At 37.7% G+C, this 16,041-nt stretch overlaps 1 protein-coding gene across 2 annotated transcripts in view; it reads left to right on the top strand.

The window, feature by feature from the left end:
• Nucleotides 1-16,041, top strand: part of LOC107749432 (fibulin-2-like) — a 62,966-nt gene that overhangs the window by 21,535 nt on the left and 25,390 nt on the right. For both annotated transcript variants that reach the window (XM_016564586.1, XM_016564585.1), the window contains exons 3-8: nt 2,813-2,915; nt 4,430-4,556; nt 5,663-5,852; nt 10,369-10,575; nt 12,453-12,563; nt 14,214-14,315. In XM_016564586.1, coding sequence (XP_016420072.1) covers nt 2,813-2,915; nt 4,430-4,556; nt 5,663-5,852; nt 10,369-10,575; nt 12,453-12,563; nt 14,214-14,315 — 840 coding nt within the window. The remainder of the gene's footprint in view (nt 1-2,812; nt 2,916-4,429; nt 4,557-5,662; nt 5,853-10,368; nt 10,576-12,452; nt 12,564-14,213; nt 14,316-16,041) is intronic.

Below are 16,041 nucleotides of genomic sequence, written 5' to 3'. Positions count from 1 at the left end.
AAAAATAATGTGTTTTTTGAACATTAAAGCATGTCAACATATTCTGTTACACCAAATACACAAAATAATGATCTTTAAAAAAGCATCATATGACCCCTTTAAAATAAAACTCCAGAAAGGTGTAAAATATGTGACCTTTAATGATTTCCTCCTCCTGAGCACAAAATAAGATATTTTGAAGAATGTTGGCAAATAATCAGTTTCAGTTCTCATTGACTTCTATTGTACAGTATACACAAAAAGTACAATGGATGTCAATGGGAGCCAAAACTGTTTAGCATGAAGTTGAGTAAATGATGGTTGAGTTTTCATTTCTGGGTGGACTATCGCTTTAAGCCCTCCTGCTTTTATGGTGTCATGGCAACCATTGCAAAAAGAGGAACACAACAAGTTTGCCCTTGTACAAATAAACAAACCCCAATGCAATTCAAGGCTCAAAAAAGAGCATCACTCATGTTTTATGGCTGTGAAAGTTAAACAGGAAAGCAGAGAATTTTTTTTTTTTAGCTGATTGCTGTGAGACTTGAGTTGTTTTGTCTTGAGGTCAGTTTTTACTTTTTTTTAATGAGGTCAGTTTTTGCTTGCTTATTTCACATCACTCTTCGTCTCTGGGGACACTTTGTTAATGAGTGTTTCCTCTGCTGTATTTAGAAGAATATATTTAAAGACAAACATGACACACTTTTTAAGCATTACACAATGTCCTAAAAAATATTGTATTATATAAATCAGGTATGACTAGATTCCAGTGCCACACAAATTTTTTTTGTCTACATTGAAAGTGAAAATGCCACACTACTGCACTGGCAACTCAAAGAAAACTAAGAACACATGGTGCTTCTCCGTCCTTTTTATGGTTTTGCTTGTGGAACATGAGGGATTTGTCATAGTATCTAATATTTCTCAACTTTCACAATAAATCTCTTCCTAATCATGTTTTGATGTTTGAGCAGGATTTTGGTCCAATGCATTTTCTTTGCGTTTGGGGGGCTATCTGGCACAATGCAGCAAAAATGAAAACCAAACAACAAACTACATGAAAGAGATACCTTTTTTCCTCTTGTATTTTTATCTTGTTGGACTTTGGAAATTGTTAGGCTTTATATAGTGACCCTTTTTTGTTGATGATTACTTGTCTGACTTTTTTTAATGGCAAAGCAGAGCTGAGAGTATTTTTCAGTTATTGGCAGCTACAAACATAATCAAATTAGCAAAAATCTTTTCAAAAAACCAACAGACAAGGGGTGTGAAGAACTGTGAATGACTAGTGTTTCTGCAAGCTTTTTTTGTCCTGTGAGTTCTGCAGGCACAAATTGTGCATGTGACTGAATTAGTATGTTTTAGTTGTTGTATGAAAGCCATTCAGACCTTCCAATCTGTTTACTTCTATGTCTGTCCACTGACTAGCTATAGCTTAGGGGCACTATTGTTTCTGAGATATTTAGTACAGATGGTAGTTTATCACAGAATTCAAAAAGTCACCTGGAACAGCAGCTAGTGACCCTTGTCAAGCATTCCAGGAATCCCAGAGCGCTCTGGGCCTCATGTCACTGCTCAAGCGATTTTACAATCAGATCTTCTCCAAGTAAAGATAAACTTTTTGGTACTGGATTGGATCATTGCTTGTCCAGTGTAAAATTTGGGTCCTGAAGCAGAACTATTTGAGAGCATTTTTTGGCTCTCAAAAAATTGTCTATAAAAAAAGGATTATTCAACATTTTCACAGTTTTGCCCAGGAAAAAATATACTATTTATTTAAATATACTACATATTTTACTGAACACAACATGCCTCGCTTATATGCATTACAATTAAATATACAATTATGACATACAAAGCAATTCATAAAATCACAAAAATAAGCTTTAAGAAAATAAAGTCCTTGTGACAACTAGCCCCGTCCCCCCATTTACTTCTTTTGCAGCTGAATGTTCACTCCTGGGGGTAAATAACTCCATGGGAATCCATTGTTTCTATTCCAAGTATTATTCGCACCAAACGTTTGCACTGAATATTAGCGTTTGGCATGAAAGGGCTTTAAGACTCACACACCTAAGCAGGTGTTTTTTATTACCCTCTTATGATCTGATAGGAAGTAACCCTTGACAGACTTGTACTTCAAGGTTTTCAAGTCCCCTCTACATTTCCATACTCTCTGCACTGGTAGAAGTAATGGGATTTAATCATATAAAATTCATTTAGCTGATTCACAGCATATCAAAAAAATATAAAAAGTATTTTTTGACTATATTTATATGGTTTTCATCCATCACTCTAGCAAGCTGATTTTGTACACGTAATTTAATTCAGACCTTCATTCACACTGAGGGATGAATAATTCAAAATGTCAAGTGTTGAAATTAGTCATTATTAAATTCTTGTTTCTTTGTAACACAATTTCTTGAAAAGATCAGGCGGATGTGCTCTTCGAACTCACTTTCAATAGCCGGCTTATCAAAATTGGTGCTTTTTAAACTCAAAATATTTGATGGCTGAGTTAGTTCGTGCTAATGATGCCTCTGATGATGCACATGCCATGACTGTGTCCCATCAACTCTTTGAGTCAGTCTCTCTGTTTCCCTCTATACAAAGGCTGCAGATTACATCTTTTATGCTTCTTCTATGGATCCGAGCTGTGGTTCATGTCTGGCTCGCCTCTGGGGCTCTATCATTGCTGAGTTTCTTGTCTGCCTGTCTGCCCTTTTCTTGTCAGAAAAGCATTGACTATAAACTCTCTATATTCTTTTGGCTGGTTTATGTAAGATAAAACTGATGTGTGAGATGTTTGTGCTCTTGGCGCTTTCACCTCCAGGATTGGTGGAGAGCTGTTGTGTGGCTGGGCAGAAATGGGCAGAGGAGAACCAGCACTGTAACCGTATGCCTGTCAAAACAGAAGACCTCAACTCTGTATGTGGGTAAGTTGGCTGACTATTTCAATGCCTTGGTTATGCACCTCAATACACCACAGAATCCTTTTCATTAGCAGTTATTTGTCCTCTGACCAGCAAAGTATATGTTGGTGACCCAAAAACCACCGACCACAAAAATTAAAGGCGTAGTTCACCCAAAAATGCAAATTCTGTTATCATTTACTTACCCACCACTTGCTCCAAAACTGTATGATTTTTTTTTCTTATGTTGAGCACAAAAGAAGATATTTTGAAGAATGATGGTAACCAAACAGTTGACGGTAGCCACTGACTTCATAGTACTTTTTTCCATATTATGCAAATCAATGGCTACCGTCAACTGTTTGGTTACCAACATTCATCAAAAAATCTTCTATTGTGCTCAACAGAAGAAAGTACGGAAGTTCTAAGCGGCCATGCAATATATTTTTTTTCCTTCTTGTTTTCTCGTTATAACGACTTAATTTTCTCGTTATCTCGACATAACTAGAGTTGCTTTCTCGTTATCTCGACATAACGAGAGTTGTTTTCTCGTTATAACGACTTAATTTTCTCATTGTCGAGATAATTTTCTCGTTAAGTCGTTATAACGAGAAAACAACTTTTGTTATGTCGAGATCACGAGAAAATTAAGTCGTTATAACGAGAAAACAACTCCCGTTATGTCGAGATCATGAGAAAATTAAGTCGTTATAACGAGAAAACAACTCCCGTTATGTCGAGATCATGAGAAAATTAAGTCGTTATAACGAGAAAACAACTCTCGTTATGTCGAGATCACGAGAAAATTAAGTCGTTATAACGAGAAAACAACTCTCGTTATGTCGAGATCACGAGAAAATTAAGTCGTTATAATGAGAAAACAACTCGTTATGTCGATATCACGAGAAAATTAAGTCGTTATAACGAGAAAACGAGAAGGAAAAAAAATTATATTGCATGGCCGCTTAGAACTTCCGTAAGAAAGAAACTCGTATGGTTTTGGAACAACTTGAAGTTGAGTAAATGATGACAGAATTTGTATTTTTGAGTGAACTATCCCTTTAATAATGTTACAAGCTACAGGACCAGTTGTGGCACGTGAGCTTCTTTTGAGTATTCAGCCAAGCAGTAAGCAGGGCAAATGAGAATAGTCCATATTAATCTTCTCTGCATGCAAATAAAATGTAAAAGGCTGCTGCTGATTGGTCAATTGCAACCAGTTGTTTCTGTGGTCTCGTTAAACCAGGGGTTTTCAAAAGTTTTGGTGACATCATGGGCCCCTAAATATGATGATTATGAGTGAACCCCTAGAATACTGTGAAATAATATTACAGTTTATAGTAACTTTTCCGTTCAGTCATAACTCCAGTCTTCAGTGCCACATGATCCTTCAGAAATCATTCTATTATGATGATTTGGTGCACAAGAATTAACATAATCAATAACAATATGTACACGGGAAAGGTGTTGACAGCCTTGGTTTTAGAATCAGGTATTAAATTATGTTAAAACTGCTTTTTTTCCCTGCTTTGTTAAAGTGTGGTCCAGAAGCAGTGCTGTTCAGGTGCTCTAAGAGAGAGCAGGTGTCAGGCTGGCATGAATGCAGCAAGGGCCGGGCATGCCTGTGAGGGAAACAGCCCACTCTGTGGAGAAGATTCCCAAACGGTAAGATCTTAAATGGTGGCATCAAACAGACTACAAAATAATGCAGAAAACTGTTTTTAAAGTCCACAGAGACCAAAAAAATAATGACAGAAAAATACTAATGATGTATAACCTCTGTGGGATTCTGCATGTTTGGAAACAGTCCTTATTTTGGCAATTCAGAATTATTTACTGAATACTATCTGGTCATGTGAATGGCTGAATATTACATGTCCAGGCCAAAAACTAAACATTTTTGTCTTAACCAGTTGTGAACACAACAAGCAGCATGACATTTTGTCTTTATTATTTAAATTTTACCACCTACAGGGAAATTCCATTAGTCATCATAACTACACTACCACTATTAAATAAAACGATTTAAAAGTTTGGGGACAGTAAGATTTTTTTTTACTGATATTTTTACTGTTTTAAAAGAATTGTCTTATGCTCACCAAGGCTGCATTTTTTTTGTTGATAAAAAATCAAGACTAATTAATATGATCTGTTTATAGTTTGTTGTTTTCTATTTTAATAAATGTTTAAAATATAATATGTAAAATGTAATTTATTCCTGTGAAGGCAAAGCTGAATATTCAGCAATCATTACTCCAGTCTTCAGTGTCACATGATCCTTCAGAAATCATTCTAATATGCTGATCTGGTGCTCAAGGAACATTTCTTAGTATCAATGTTGATAACAATTGTTCTGCTTAATATTTTTGTGGAAACTGTGATTCATTTTTTTTCAGGATTCTTTGATTATAGAAAGAACAGCAGATTAATGAAAAATGAAAAATTGTCTTTTATTTGAAATAGATGTAACATTATAGATGTCTTTACTGTCACTTTTAATCAGTTTTACCAGGTAATTGCTGAATAAAAGTTTTCATTTTATGGAATTTTACATAGTTTCAATATTATTAAATGTGTTTATGAAAAAAAAAAAAAACCCTTACTGACCCCAAACTTTTTAACCGTAAACCCTCAAAAATGTTCTGATTGGCCATGATTGGCATGACATCACACATAATTTTCACTTTTAGTGTGGAAATCACTTGTTGCTCGACAGTCACATCACGACTAATGAGGACTCATGCAGTTTTTAATGAATATGTTTTATGTAGGATTGCTGTAACTGCTGTGCACTGGGTCTGCGTTTGTGGAGGGAAGGTAAAGGTTGTGAAGCACATCAGCACCTGAGCTACCCATGTGGACACGTCTTCCTCACGTGCTGCGAGGAGGGAGAGGAAGGACTTGCTCCACCTACGATCAAGAAAAAACAGAGGCCTCAACCGACTGCTCTTCCTAAGAAAGGTGAAATACTTTTCTTTTACACAACCAGTTGTTTTGTTTTTACAGCAGAATGTACTCATGGTTTGCAATGTGTAACCTGTGGTATATGGCTGATTTCCAGTGGCAGGGGTCGGGGGTGAGTGAGAGTTCATATTTTATTTTGACGAACAGATCTAGACGGGATGTCATGCCAAGAAAGTGTTGTGATGGAGACACACCATATGATGTGAAACCACATGAGGACCTGGAATGTCTCGGTTTTGAGCTGCATTTTTTAACACAATGTCCCAGTTATCACTTAATCGCAGTGACTTTTGAGTTTATGTCTTCATATTAACATCAGAGCCTCAGTGATGATTTTGCTTGTTTGTTTTTTGAAGCCTGGATCATATTTGGAAGCGTCTGAGGCCTGGCTGTGTCTTGGCATTCAGTTTCACATTCAAGTTCATCACACTGCTGGCCGAGAGCTTGACATTGATGAATCAGAGGAAAGAAAGATGCCCAGAGCTGATTGGTCAGGTGTCACGTTACCGTTCAGAATAATACACAAAGATGCTGGCAAGCTGGGCTGAATCAGAAGCAGATGGCAAAGCAGGCTGTTGCTTTTCTGCCCGTGCCAGCAAACTTTCCTTCTGTCTCAAATGTTTCAGCTGACTAATTTCACTCATTTTAGCAGGATTTGCATGGAAACATTGTTCTCTTTTTGGATTTTTATTCATCCTGTGAAATGTGCTATGTGTTTACACTGGGATAAGACCTGATATTAGCTTTAGAAATAGACTGTGTACACTCCAAAAATCAATTTTTTTTTGCTGCTTTTTAAATTCAAATTTGTTAAAATGAGGTAATGCAACACAATTTCATCTAAGTGAAATCAATTTAAATTTGGCAAAAGAATGTTTTCTATTTTTTTTTTAAATGTATTGGGAATACATGAATAATGTTCAATGGAGAAAATCCATCAGAAATCCAGATCAACACAGACACAGAAGACAAAGAGTCAAGATTCATTCATTCATTCATTACCTGCCTGTGGTTTATTTAACTCTAAATTAAAATATGTATTTTTTATTTTTTTAATATTTTTTTAACTTGTTAAATGGTATCTAATATAAAATATATTTATATAAAAAATATAACCCAAATCCATGTTTGATAAAAAGGCAAGAATAATAAAAAAAATGCATTCAAATTTGTAATATAAGTTGTAATATTTTTTAATACTTTTTGACTTTTTATCTAAAATTACCTGCCTGTGAAGTTTATTTAATTTAGTACTCTGCTCAATACAAATATTTTATATTATTTATCTTTTAAATATTTATTTTTTCTTAACTTGTTTAAAAATATAACCCAAAGCCATGTTTGGTAAAAAGTTGTAATATTTTCTGTACTGTTTTGGAATTTGGAACTTTATCAGAGAAACATAAGCAGTGAACATGGTCTAATACATTATGTGGTGGAAAATTGCTTGGAAATTTCCCTCAGTTTAATTAAGTGCATGAAACCTCTTTGTGGCTTACAGCTGAATAAAGTTTTCCAACACTGTCCTGGCTTTTATTCTATCACCCTGAGAGCCAAAGAGCCATATCAATGTAATGGCAGACGCTCATTGCGCAACTAGCACTCCCGCAGTTATCAGCAAAGCCTCAATCAATAGACCCAGGTCACTATTCCTTTGAATGAGACATAAAACCCAGACTTTACCTCTTGCTATGTCTCAAGTGGCACATTCCTTTTACCCAGTGCCTTGCTTCCCCTAAAGAGCCTACCTGATATCCTGAGGCAAGGTGAGATTTGCTGTAGCCGTGTCAGTACATTTGGGCTGACTTATTTCCTTTTCGTGGTGCACACACAGATGATGGAACACTAAAATAGGTTAAATTAAATTGCCTCCATAGAGGTACCCGCAGAGATGTCTTTTCTTTCTCTTTTTAACGAGACTGTTGCTAACTACGTAAGCCTTCTCAGTTGCATCAGAGGTTTAAGCGATACAAAAACAGTTGAGAGGTAATTATTTCCATGAGGGCTGCTTTCTCAGGACCCCTGCCACCTCACACCAGTAACGTGATTAATTATAGCAGAAATGTTTAATCTCTTTCTCCCTCCATTGCATTTACATTCAGTTAATGACTATGAGAAATATTTACTTTACACCAGCATGCTGTGTAAGGTGAAGCCGAGCCTGTTTATTATGTTTATCCAGACGTTAATTGCCAAGTCAGTCGAACGCTTTGCCAAATTGGTGCGCAATGTTTGAAAGCCTCCATCAGTTGTTTTGTAGAATAAGGTGCCTGTGGATTTGGGATTGACAGGATGTGATTGGCAGATGGAGGACACAAAGGGCGTGACAGGAACAGCTGGCGGCAGTGAAATGACAGATGCTGACTGGCGTGTTGCGTTAATATGTATTATGTTTATGTACGAGTAGTCCTTCATTGCCGTGTCATTCTGGTTGACATCTGGTTTATCCTTCATCAGAGACACTAAATCTGCAAAGATGTCAACAATTCTGTGTTTTTCTGTCAATATGGGGTGCTGTGTGTACATTAATGAGGAAAAAAAAATAACTTAAATGATTTTAGCAAATGGCTGCAATATAACAAAGAGTGAAAAATTTAAGGGGGTCTGAATACTTTCCGTACCCACTGTATATATAGTTAATAATTTAAATAGAATAAGGAATGAAGCTCTTTGGTTATTACTGAAATTTGAAAAAAACTTTCCTACAAATCACTTTCCCAAAAGGTAGTGTGAAATCCATCATCCATCAAAAAAAAAAAAAAAACGGGAAATATTATCATAGAGAGGATCTCTGTAGACCCTTATCACTGTCATGCCATTTCAGATGGCATAAATGATAACTATTCAGAGCATTTCGAAGTGAAACAATCACAGCAGCTGTTCCAGAATTGCCGTGTCATTCTGGTTGACATCTGGTTTATCCTTCATCAGAGACACTAGTGAATTTACATTATGTATTATTAAATTACATTAATGTATTATTGATAAAAGTTCATTTGAGAAACAGTATCGACTGATCGGCATAGTAAGACAGCAGAAAGTCTCACCTTGATACATATATCATTGATAAAAAACAGTACTTTTTAATGTCCAAATCTAATTCATTTCAAATGAGTGCAATTCATACAAAAATTCATTATATACAAATTATTATGTAAAATTGTATATATTTGTAAAACTATTCTAACAACTTATTCTAACATAACTACTAAGAATAATATTACAAACAGTTTACAAAGAAATGTTTCCTTCATGAATAAAACATAAATGACTTGAATACATCTATTATAAAGATTTTTTTATATTTTATGGGACATTAAACAAAAATATCAAAGTCATATAATGATCCTTGGATTGTTTTGGAGGAAAAAAGGCAAAAATGCTTGATTAAAAAAATAAATAAATAAATAAATAAAATTATAATCACTTTCCCAAAAGGTAGTGTGAAATCCATCATCCATCAAAAAAAAAAAAAAAAACGGGAAATATTATCATAGAGAGGATCTCTGTAGACCCTTATCACTGTCATGCCATTTCAGATGGCATAAATGATAACTATTCAGAGCATTTCGAAGTGAAACAATCACAGCAGCTGTTCCAGACAGAAGTGCTCAAAAATAACTGCTTCAAAGGGCCCTTCAAATCAAACGCTTTCTGTGAGTCAAAGCCTGTAAGTCTCTCAAAATAGCAGTCAATTTATCCTTTTTATGACATGAGAAGGTTAGTTCAGGTTCACATCAAATGGTATTACCCCAATAAAAAGTGTAAAAATAGGTTTTACTTTAAAATGTTGTGTTTAAAATGTATAAAGATTTTTCTAATACCCATGAAACCAACATTAATACAGATATACTGTAAAATTAACTTTGCATTTATAATTTTGATTTTTAAATCAGATTTTTAAAACATGTTTTTCATTAAATCCTTGTTTTGAAAATTATTACCAATGACCATTAGGGATGCACAATATATATAAAGTACCATATCAGTTATCGGCCAACAGTAGAGATACTCTTATTTAATTCATTTTTAAAAAATGCAACTTCCATTTTGTCAGACAAAGTTTAAAGAAATAGTGATGATAATTTTCTAAAAATGTTCTCATCCTCAGGCCATCCAAGAAGTAGATGAGTTTGTTTCTTCATCAAAACAGATTTGGAGAAATTTAGCATCACATCACTTGCTCACCAGTGGATCGTCTGCAGTGAATAGGTGCTGTCAGAATGAGTTCAAACAGCCGAGAAAAACATCACAATAATCCACATGTAATCCAAACACAGTTTTTCACTTCACAAGATGTTAGTTGTCGGACTGAAGTTGTGTGGATTGCTTGTGGATTGTGATCTGTTTTTATCAGCTGCTTGAACTATCATTCTGATGGCACCCATTCATTGCAGAGGATTCACTGGTAGGCAAGTAATGTAAATAGTAAATAGAGTCACATGCAAGAGATATACAGTCATATCTAACTCTGTCTGATGACTTTAATCTTACTATCTCTCCCCTTCCTCAGTATCAGACAGTCAGTTTCCGAAGCAAGCATTGTCGGTTGCGGATGTGGATCCTGCAGCAAATTCACTGGAGGATTTGGAGCAGGATGATAGGTGCCAGAGATTTGCACCGCTCTGCCATCACACCTGCATCAACACTCGTGAATCCTACCTGTGCGCCTGCTATCCTGGATACACACTCCTGCAGGACGCCCGCACCTGTGTGCCAGGTAAGATCAGGCCCTCTTTGAGTTCTGATGACTCAGTATACAAAGAAAAACCCATGTACTTGTTTCATACTGTATATCGAGTCAGTTTTGTATATGTCAACTGTTTTTAGATTTAACAGGTGTAGTTCAATAAAATATCCTATTTGAATATGCATAAAGGTTGTTGAAAACCAGGAAAAGAAATAAAGGATTCTCCACACGGCCTTCCTCCGGGGGAAGGAGCGGTGCAGTCACCGACTCCTGAAGAGCAGCTTCCTCCATCTCCAGGTCGCCCAGAGGGTGCAGTGGGGGCTGGGACGGGCAGCGTCTGCTTCCTGCATCTCGCTCCTCTCTGCACCCTAGGTGGATGCTGCTGCTTGGGCTGTACTGGAGCGGAGGTGGAGGCCGAAGGAGGACGCCCTCAGCGACGAGCAGGTGCGGGGACTGCCACAGGCGGCTGGGTGGAAACAGCAGCTGGCCACCGGGGCAGGATGTGTTTAATCGCCTCCGTCTGCTTCTGTACTGCTGAAAATTGCTGGGCAAAGTTCTTGACAGTGTCACCGAAGAGGCCGCCCTGGGAGATCGGCGAGTCGAGAAAATGAGTTTTGTCAGCATCCCTCATATCCGCCAGGGTCAGCCAGAGATGGCGTTCCTGGACCACAAGTGTGGACAAGGGAGCACGCAGTGACTTTCGTTGCCCAGAGGGCGAGGTCCGTCACTGTGTGCAGATCCTGTATCAACTCTGGGTCAGCACTACCCTCGTGCAATTCCTTGAGTTCCTTGGCCTAATAGACTTGCAGGAGCGCCATGGCATGCAGGGCGGAAGCGACCTGTCCAGCGGCACTGTAAGCCTTGGGTGCCGTAGCGGATGAGAACTTACAGGCCTAGGATGGGAGACGTGGGCGACCCTGCCAGGTGGCAGCACTTTGCGGGCAAAGCTGCATCGCAACTACAGGTTCCACCTGAGGAATCTCCACGTATCCCTTGGCCGCCTTGCCATCGAGGATAGTGAGAGTGGAGGAGGCACTAGCAGCGTCACACCCGCGCTTTCTCTTTTAGTAAGGAAACTAGCTCTTTTAATGCTGAAGTGCTCAGGGGATAGCTGAAAATAACAGGCACTCTGCACCACTGTCTCAACAACCACCGCTGATGCGCCGTCACACCAACACACACAGAGCTTGCTCGAAGATGAAAGGAAGAGCAGAGTAGTATTAACTGCTCGGCTCCGAAGCAAAAGCTTGAATGAGTGAGATGCAACGCTTCCTTACATACTCGGAGTAATAGGTAGTGGTTTGCGATGCAAATCTCACTCGCCAATATTCATTGGCTTGTTTTGTACCACTTGAAGGTGATTGGAGCTCTCAGGCAAGATCCCAATTAGTCAGTCACTGATGTAACGTCGAACATGACTGACTGATTGGGAACTATCCCTAGATAGTTTAGTGATAGGCTGATAGTGCGGACTACGTTTGTTTAGCCTGATTCACTGCAGTTTGTAATTATTTATCTCGTTTCCCTGGTTATATGGCCAAACCCTAACAACGCCACTGCATGATGGGATTGTCATCATGTGTCAATATTGTTTTTGTGTCTCTGGTGTCATGGAAGTGTTGATAGAGATAGTGTTGTGCTGCTCCAGTGAAACTGATCTCATATCAGGAATGAACTAATGATACGATACAAACTTCTCTCCAGTAATCTTCAGCTGACTTCAGGAATGGTAGGAATTCTGATGACAAGATATATGTTGGCAAATGTGCACTTTCCATAATTTCTCATCTGGTCATGATTAAATGTGGGAGAAAAACTCTCCATCATTTGCAGTTCCTCTAAGACCATCTAACAGATGCAGAATGAAAAAGAATGACTCACTGTTTTCTCTCTCTTTTTTTCCACAGAGAACCAGGAAGAAGACAACAGAGTAAGTGAGGAAGACAGGCTGCTTACTATAGCTCCAGCAAGACAAGAAACTGCTACTCAAACCCTGGTCTTACGTAACCCATGTGCAGGTATGTGGTATACGATGCCATTGATCTCATTGATTTTCACTATAACAATAAACATGGTAGCATATTTTATTATTACAGTATAGTTATGTAATATATTAATAATTATATATTTTTATAATATTTATATATTTATACATACAAAATGTTATTTATATTGATTATTAACCTCATTTATTGATCACACATAATACACACACACACACATATTCACATACAGTCATACATATTAAATATGTAATTTTATTAGTTTTTGTACCTTATAAAGTATCACATATGCAATAGTATATAAAAAGGCAAAAATACTGATTAATTTTTTTCCGTAGCTTTATTCACGATGGAAATAAATTATGCAAATGTTTTGTGGTTGGCTGAACTCAAAATCTGAAATGAAGTGGTTTTTGATCAGCAGCCGGTCTATTAGTCATGTCTTGGCATAATGGGTTGTTTTGATGTGCGCATAACATTGTTCTTTCAATTGTCATGAGATGGACACAATATTTCAATGATCTGTAACATTCTGGCACCGTGACAGAGAACTAAATTCCAGATTGTGTAGCCTCACAGGTACTGTAAGGTCATTCTAATGTTCTGCACTACATATGTTTTCTTAATTGAAACATGCTGAACAGAGGAGGAAAAAAAAATCACTGACTCTTTTCCTCCTCATCCAGCTGGCCATCCAGAAGATATAGCACTTTACAAGATAAGTCTGTAGTATGCCACAAGGTTTAATGTACAGTATATCTGGTTTGGGACTGATGGTAGACGTTTAAGGACTTAAGCATTTACTGGACGTCTGTGTTGTCTGGGGCACTGTCGTGTTTCTGGAGTATCAATCAGTATGGAAAGGATCTGGAAGTATCTGGGCGACTCATTAAGTCATGCTGATTACAGTTTAATTTTTTAGTAAATCTGTTAGGGCCATACAGAAGGCCCACACTCAGCCTGGTGAAGGCTGTGTGCTTTTATATCTGGGCTCTTGCTTCTAAAATTTAAATTAAAACCATAAAAAATGTTTAATCACTTGAAATAAATGTAAATGTAAATAAAATAAAATATACTGTATAGTTGCCAAGGCATCCATTCTCATTTTCTTGTAGTTTAACTTTAAGTACTAAAATAACTAAAACTGAAACTGAAATAAAATTAATAAGAACTATATAGACATATTTAAGAAAAAAACTAATAAAACTGACAAAAAATAAAATTAATACAACTTAAAAATGAAAAAATATGTAAAAATAAAACCTAATTTAAAATATTATTATAAACTATAATAGTACATCAATGATACTAAAAATAACAACATTTTTAAACGTCATCTATGTGAGCACAGCAGCTCACATATATATTTTTAAACATTATATTTCATTTTTTATTATTTTATAATTTGTATGTTTTATTTTTTATTTTTTTTCATGACAACTGACCACTCTCACACATCCTGGAAAAGTCAGGAACTTCTTTTCAGATTTGAGGTATCATTCATGTCACAAATGTTGCCACTTTTAATACTTAGGGGGTTGTTCAAATCCTTATAACCTTAAATATGAACAATAACAATAGTGATCCTTGCTGTAGTAGGTATAATGTAATGTATAAAAAAGAAGTGTGAAAGATGCATTAACTGAGTTTTGCTATGGTCTGCAGGTAATGGGCCCTGCTCTCAGCAGTGCTCTGTGGTTAGAGGACTGGCCCAATGTTCCTGTTTCCCAGGATTCTCTCTGATGGCTGACGGACACACCTGTGAAGGTAAAGTACTCTAAATTGGTCTAAAACTACACACACACAATCCTTCTCAGCACAGCTGTCAGAAAACCCTGATAACCTAGCTAACAAAAATATGTTCTTAGAATGTTTTGCTAACATTCCCATTAAGTTATGAAAACATTAACGTTCAAAACGTCCAGTTTTTTTAAACTTTTAAGAATGTTTTTTCTTGGTTTTGCAAAAATCCTCCTAAAAGTCCCCTGGGAACATTGCTTCTACTCATCCATCTATCCTCCACGCTCCTTATGCTCTCTGTGGTCGCAAGGTTGCCGGAGCCTATCCCACCAACTCGGGCCAAGGGCAGGGGACACACCCCGGATGTCCAGTCCATCACAGGGCCCACATACACAGGCAATTTAGTATCATCAATTTGTGAGGTAACAGTGCTACCCACTGAGCCACTGTGCTGCCCTGCTTATAGTAATGTTGATATTATTCAAATGATGAAAATAGATAAATTCTAAGCAATTAATTTCTTAAAGGGGTCATATGATGCTGCTAAAAAGAACATTATTTTGTGTATTTGGTGTAATGAAATGTGTTTATGCGGTTTAAGGTTCAAAAAACACATTATTTTCCACATACTGTACATTATTATTTCTCCTCTATGCCCCGCCTTTCTGAAACGCGTCGATTTTTACAAAGCTCATCAGTCTGAAAAGCAAGGTGTGCTCTGATTGGCCAGCTATCCAATGCGTTGTGATTGGCCGAATACCTCAAGCGTGAGACGGAACTGTTACGCCCCTTGCCATATTGTGATGATGCCCTGTCAGGCCGGAGCGACTAGACAAAAACATTAAAACCCATTATAAACCAGGCATTTGTTGCATCCAGTGGGGACATAAATACGGATTATAATGACTTATACTGTCTGTTTACGCGTTGCATTGCATCGAGCGGCGTAAACATAAAACCATGTCTGCATTTGTGATCGGAGAAATGACAAACAACAAGCCCTACTCTACACTGCCCAAAAAACTCGCGTTTGAATCGTCAGTGACAAATTCTTTATATATAAAAAACGTACTTACAGTCTGTGAATCAGAACAGCCGGCATTGTAGTCTACTCTACCAGGATCAGGAAACAGTCCTCCATAAAATGCGCTGCACACATCTGAATATTTGGGTTGAACTGTTCTGGAACAGTGTAAAACGTACTTACAGTCTGTGATTCAGAACAGCCGGCATTGTAGTCTACTCTTCCAGGATCAGGAAACAGTCCTCCATAAAATGCACTGCACACATCTTAATATTTGGGTTGAACTGTTCTGGAACAGTGTTGTAAATACAACTTAACCACTGATTTCTAGTCGTGTCCTCTTTTGGAAGGCCAAACAAAGTAGTTTCGCTTTCACAACGAAACAGCGTCACACACCGCGGCCTTGAGTGAGCGGAGGCCGGAGGCCTAGAGTGAGCCGTGTTCTAGAGTGAGCGGAGGCCGGCTTGAGTGAGCAGAGGCAGGCGAGCTTGAGAACGGTGTGGCCGGCAGATTCGACGAAGGAGCGTCCGGCGGGCTTGCAGCAACCACATGTGACGACCCCGGGCTAGACTCCGCTTCGTCCACGGTGAAAGCCAATCCGGTGATCCACAGCGCGAAGTTGATGTATTTCCTCAGCGACCAGCACGGATCAGCTCCAGGCATAACGAAGCAGATAGCGTCCTCTTTTGGAAGGCCAAACAAAGTAGTTTAGCTTTCACAACGAAACAC

Source organism: Sinocyclocheilus rhinocerous, unplaced genomic scaffold (genome assembly GCF_001515625.1).
Source record: "Sinocyclocheilus rhinocerous isolate Xijiao unplaced genomic scaffold, SAMN03320098_v1.1 scaffold889, whole genome shotgun sequence".
In the NCBI taxonomy this organism is placed as follows: Eukaryota; Metazoa; Chordata; class Actinopteri; order Cypriniformes; family Cyprinidae; genus Sinocyclocheilus; species Sinocyclocheilus rhinocerous.
The sequence above is the reverse complement of the archived record's forward strand: the minus strand, read 5'-3'. Positions and strand labels throughout refer to the sequence as shown.